The 5,194-nt window shown below is 32.6% G+C and overlaps 1 protein-coding gene across 1 annotated transcript; it reads right to left on the bottom strand.

The window, feature by feature from the left end:
- On the bottom strand, positions 1 to 4,243 carry LOC145129559 (auxin transporter-like protein 2). The gene is made up of 8 exons (XM_079064307.1): positions 3,945 to 4,243; positions 3,559 to 3,744; positions 3,005 to 3,117; positions 2,721 to 2,904; positions 2,293 to 2,390; positions 1,045 to 1,252; positions 705 to 962; positions 1 to 522 (listed from the first exon to the last, which is right to left on the bottom strand). The coding sequence occupies exons 1-8, from the start codon at positions 4,104 to 4,106 to the stop codon at positions 241 to 243; spliced, it is 1,491 nt and encodes a 496-aa protein (XP_078920433.1). The 5' UTR covers positions 4,107 to 4,243; the 3' UTR covers positions 1 to 240.
- Between the last annotated feature and the right edge of the window lie 951 nt (positions 4,244 to 5,194).

Here is a 5,194-nt window from a genome sequence, read left to right as displayed (position 1 = left end):
TTCGCAAATGAAGTAAATGATTACATTTCTCTCTTTACCATGGCATATGGTGCATAAGGTGCTACAAAATGTGATAAAAACCAAACCCACAACACATATTATAAGGAATATGAAAACAATATTTTCTCATAAATTAATTCAAATTTCCACATATTTTCTATACTACAATAAAAATGAAGCGATTAAGTCACCACACTGATGCGATTTATGATCTCGGTGGATAGAAAGCTCAAGCTTGATTCAACGGTTGTGAGATAGTGCACTCCCGAAGATTTGGAAGTGTGATGGAGAAGGAATCGGAGCAGTTGAGTTAAAGAGTGGTGGTGGTGTCGGAAGTTGTGGCGGGCATTGGTAGCACTTAGTAAAGATCCCGAATGTGTCAATTTGGTGTATAAAGTTTGTCATACTCGCCCACCCTCCAAATCCAAATCCAACAATGAATACCCACACAACTACAAAAGCATTGATCGTGTACGTTCCCACCCATCGCCCAAAAAACTTTGGTGGTGGCTCCACCGCATTCTGCATCACAAAAGTTAACTAGTCAAACGTTTATATACAATACAAAGTAAACTAATAGTATCCAAAAAGTCTGGTTTACGTGTGTCTGACACCCTAAACCCTAAACCATAAACATCAGTATACAGAATAAACCAACATTGTAATGGTTGATCATGTAGTGTAGATTGTAGAATGAATTATACCTCTCGTGCGGCAGCCGATCGGAAGGTGAACATATGAGCAAGGGCAGGGATGATGTAGACAGTGAAGCTAACAAGAAGCGATCCAACGGTGGAATTGATAGGTCCAAAAAACGGAAAGATGATCGCGAGAAACCATATAGGGACAACCACGGGCAACCGTGCTGCAGCACGCTTACACATGCTCTTGCATTCGTGCATCCCGATTGCTTTCTCCCACACAAAGTATAACGGGGTGCACGCGAACCCAAATGTTATAAACTACAAGAACAATTTTTAGAATATTTAAACTTTTAATATCCAATATATTAGTGAATTATAATAAATATATCAAGTAACATACTTGATGAATAAGCATAAGGATAACAGCCATATTTCTCCATGGGGATCTTGGAAGGAGAGCAAAGGCATTTGAGTGGTTAAGTAATGAGTCTCCAAATGCCCAATAAACAGCCGCAGCAGATGGAAGTGTTAGTGTTAATACGTAAGCAGTGGCCCACAAGTAAATCGCTTTGAATTTTTGTGGCTTCCACATGGCATGCATTATTTCTCTGTACATAACATAATGCTTCTATTTAGTACTTTATGAATAATTGAACAAACTTTGTCTTTTTAATTAATGGGCCCATGGACCCATGGAATGTATGGGCTCTCTTGTCCTTGAATCAAAATCCATGGCCCAACAAAATCTTGGAGTATCAAACTATTGAGACCCATTTTCTAGTTTATCTTTTGAGTTTGGATCCATTTAGTTCATGGGATTATGTGATATATCAGTTTTATATAAAGTGAACGAAAATATGAATGAAATTTAGGTCTTGTTTGTGTCAATGAAACCTTAGAAAAGTGACATAACATGTAAAAAGATTAAAGGTAAAGCCTAATATTAAAATAGAAAAGGTTAAAGAATATAATAATAGAAAAGAGAGATTGCTTTCTATAGTAATAAAACACCGCGATGTAAAAGACAAAAAAGGGTCTCTGGAGAAAAGAATGATTTTGGGTCACCCATGCTTGAGGGGGTAATATAGTAAATATATTTGAACTGTCATGTTTCATAAAAGGGTGTTGGTTAGTTGTGGTTGAGTGCACAGGGATTTAGATAAGGACCAGTCAATGTAGGGAATCTTTGGAAAATTATGGTAAAGTCATTGGATCAGATCAGACCATGTCTGAAGAAAACAAAGCTCAAGTCATTTTCAAGAAAAAAAAAATTAATTAAAAACATAAATAAATCGTTTCATGTTTAAGATTTAAAAAACTTGTGTACCCATTGATTAATGTTTATGTTCATTTCAAAAGATAGTTTAAATAATCAAAGTATTAAGACTAGTTTAATGACCATTTTGTCCCTAAAAAATAAGTTTTAATATGACTCCTTTACATGGACTTAACGAAAAAAGAAAAAATAATAAAAGTGTGAAAGCAAAACAGGCTCAAAGTTATCTTCAACATGATGATGATGATAACACCCACAAAACAAAACACAAGTGATGCTAATTGCTAAATGACAGTTGTATCCATTTTAATTGAATAAAAAAAGGAAGGGTGTCTTTTGGAAATAATGTAAAGGACAGGGGGGTTGTCTTACACAGTAACAGCATGTCCCCCAAACGTGTAGAGGATATTTGTTGCCCCAGTGAAGTAAAGAACCATCTTTGCTGGACCAGTATGTTTCACCCCTTCCACCTACAAAATTAACATTTTACACCCCCATACTTTTAATTACACCAACATCTTCTTATACAATATTGTATCGTTGTAGTACTTTTAAAAAAAACAACTCACAACTATAAAAAAAACTTACTTTAAACATTAATTAATTAATTACAACATGTGAATTATATGCTTTACAATAAGTGCACAATATATTGTGAGAAGACCCACTCAGATACTGTTTCGGATACTGTTTAACGAAAAGTTATATTGTGTATAAAGTATGAATGGATTGTGATTTGCAATTGTTTATTTATGAAATCCAAGTTATTATAGTGAAAAAATACAGGATAAGAAGAAAACCTGGCCATGGAGCAGTGAGGCAATAGTGAGGTACCACGCAGTGTAAGTGGTCATAATCAGTCCCAGAAAGGACCAAATTCGATAGTTGTGAAATGACGGGATAAATACGGTTGTTGCACAACATGCACCAAATATATATGTCCATGTCCTCTTGTCCAAATGATCATTTATGTAATATATATTGCTGCGAAAAACAAACATTATTTCGTTTATGTATTAATGAGTTGTACAAAATGCAACATTAATTCATTTATTGTTTGTACATTAGGCTTTAGATGATGTACCTTGCACAAGCTATGAGTTGGATCACTGAGCCAAACAGAAGAAAGGTGCAATTAAATCCCAACCCAACGTTTCTCCAATGTTTCCCAAGTAGTCCATCAAGAACTTCAAACCACTACAATTAAAAGAAAGTCAAATCCAATGTAATTAAGTACCACTTCTAAGGAACAAGGGACAAATCATTGTAGCATGATTTGATAAAAGGGGTAGAGGATAACGAATCTAGAGTAATGTATACCTTTTCTAAGCCTTTTTTTAAAAGATAGATATAATTTTAGAAGAGTGTACAATTTTTAATGCACGACGCATGGATCTTTACACAATTATTATAACTCTAGATTTAAGCATTTTACGAAAAAGACAGACATATTATCAATTTCTAGCTAAAGTAACAAAGAACGATCTTGTCATGACTCATGATAATGTCTATATGTTTATTGAATGTACATCATTCATTGAAGGTTTTAACCCTACTCTACATTGAAGGTATTTAACTGGATCCATGCATGCATACGTACAAGTAGTAAATGCATATACAGGCATTAAAGAGTTGTACCTGGATGACATGGTTTCTGAAATCAGCCTTTTCTCTTTCTTTTCTAGTTCTGTATTCGACATAAAGAATGCTGATGAGATAAGCAGTCCAACTTCCCATCAATCCATAGAAGATTTGAAACAAGATCCCTGAGAGCATTCCTAGTTGCGAAAATGAGTAGGGTAGTGTAAGCAACACTTGTGCCACCTGTACGATGATAAAGATCATGCCATGTCATCTCATGATCCAAAAGTTTGAACAAAGTTGAACATACATACATGGTATAATGGAAAAAGTCGAGACTATAGTCTATACATGATCTTTTTTTTTACTGAATTTTGAATCTTTTATTGCAAACATATGATCATATATAGTTTGAAGAAAAGAACACTAGAATTTGAAGATACCTGATTGGAAGAACAACTGAACCAAGCATCGTAAGCAGAACCACCATTCCAGAAGAAGTTGGAGATGGTGGATTTGACATTTTTAGCCTTGCCGTCACTCTCCATTTCCACATAGTTACCTACCAACACAGTCTCAACCACCTTCTCATGACCTTCATCCATGGGTACTTCTGGAATTTGGAAATATAAAATTTCTTGGGAGTTAATGGAAATATAAGAGATGGTGGGTGGGTGGTGTTTATTTATAGATGAAGAAAGACATAAAAGAGAAGAGAAGAGTTGTGTGTGTAAGTATGTCTATACATGTTGGATGTTGGGGATTACTTTATACCGAAATTTATTCTTTCCATAATAGTGATAGATATTTTGTGGTTTTTTAAAAAAGAACCACTAAAAACGGGTCGGGTTGTATTAATATGTTAATATGTTTCTGAAGTTCTTTTAAAATAAAAAAATATATTAAAATATTTTTTAGGCAAAAATTATTTTTTCCTAAATACTGCGAAATGACTAAAAGAACTTTCGAAGAAAAAAAAAACTTTAAAAACTCACAAATTTGACTAATGAAATCATATTTCTGACCTACGAATTCACAAATTACTTGCAAAATGGCCAAAATGATATTGTTTCGATTTGTTTAAATAAAAAAAATTCGTAGATTGGACCTACGAAATTGTTCATGAATTTATAAAAATCATGATTAAAATATAAAGTTATTTTGTTTTATAATTATTCAAAGACTATTTCATAGCAAAGTAGAGCTTCATGTTGTGCAAGCGAACTCCTAGATTGATGTTTGACATGTCAACATATTCAAAACAATGTCGTTTTAAAAGGAAAAAAAAATCACAGGTCTGACCTGTGAAAATGCTTGTTCACTATGAAGTTGTTAATATTTTTACGAAAATCATAATTTTTTGTTAAAACATTTTTTTATTTATTTAAATATTGTCGGAATATTTTCATATTAAAATAGAGCTTTTTGTTGCTAAAACAACGTCTTGAATTAAACTACGAAAATATATTATATATATTAATTATATTATATATATATATATATATATATATATATATATATATATATATATATATATATATATATATATATATATATATAATAAACAATAATATGATTTTTAGCTTCCAAAATTCAACAAAAAACATGTTTTTAAGTTGTTAGTAAGGAAAATAACATATATACCCTATTAAGTTTCTACGGTTTACCCATTTAGTCACTTAACTTATTTTGT

This window comes from Lactuca virosa, chromosome 8, assembly GCF_052849685.1.
Source record: "Lactuca virosa cultivar CGN04683 chromosome 8, Lactuca_virosa_CGN04683_v6, whole genome shotgun sequence".
Lineage (NCBI taxonomy): Eukaryota > Viridiplantae > Streptophyta > Magnoliopsida > Asterales > Asteraceae > Lactuca > Lactuca virosa.
The sequence above is the reverse complement of the archived record's forward strand: the minus strand, read 5'-3'. Positions and strand labels throughout refer to the sequence as shown.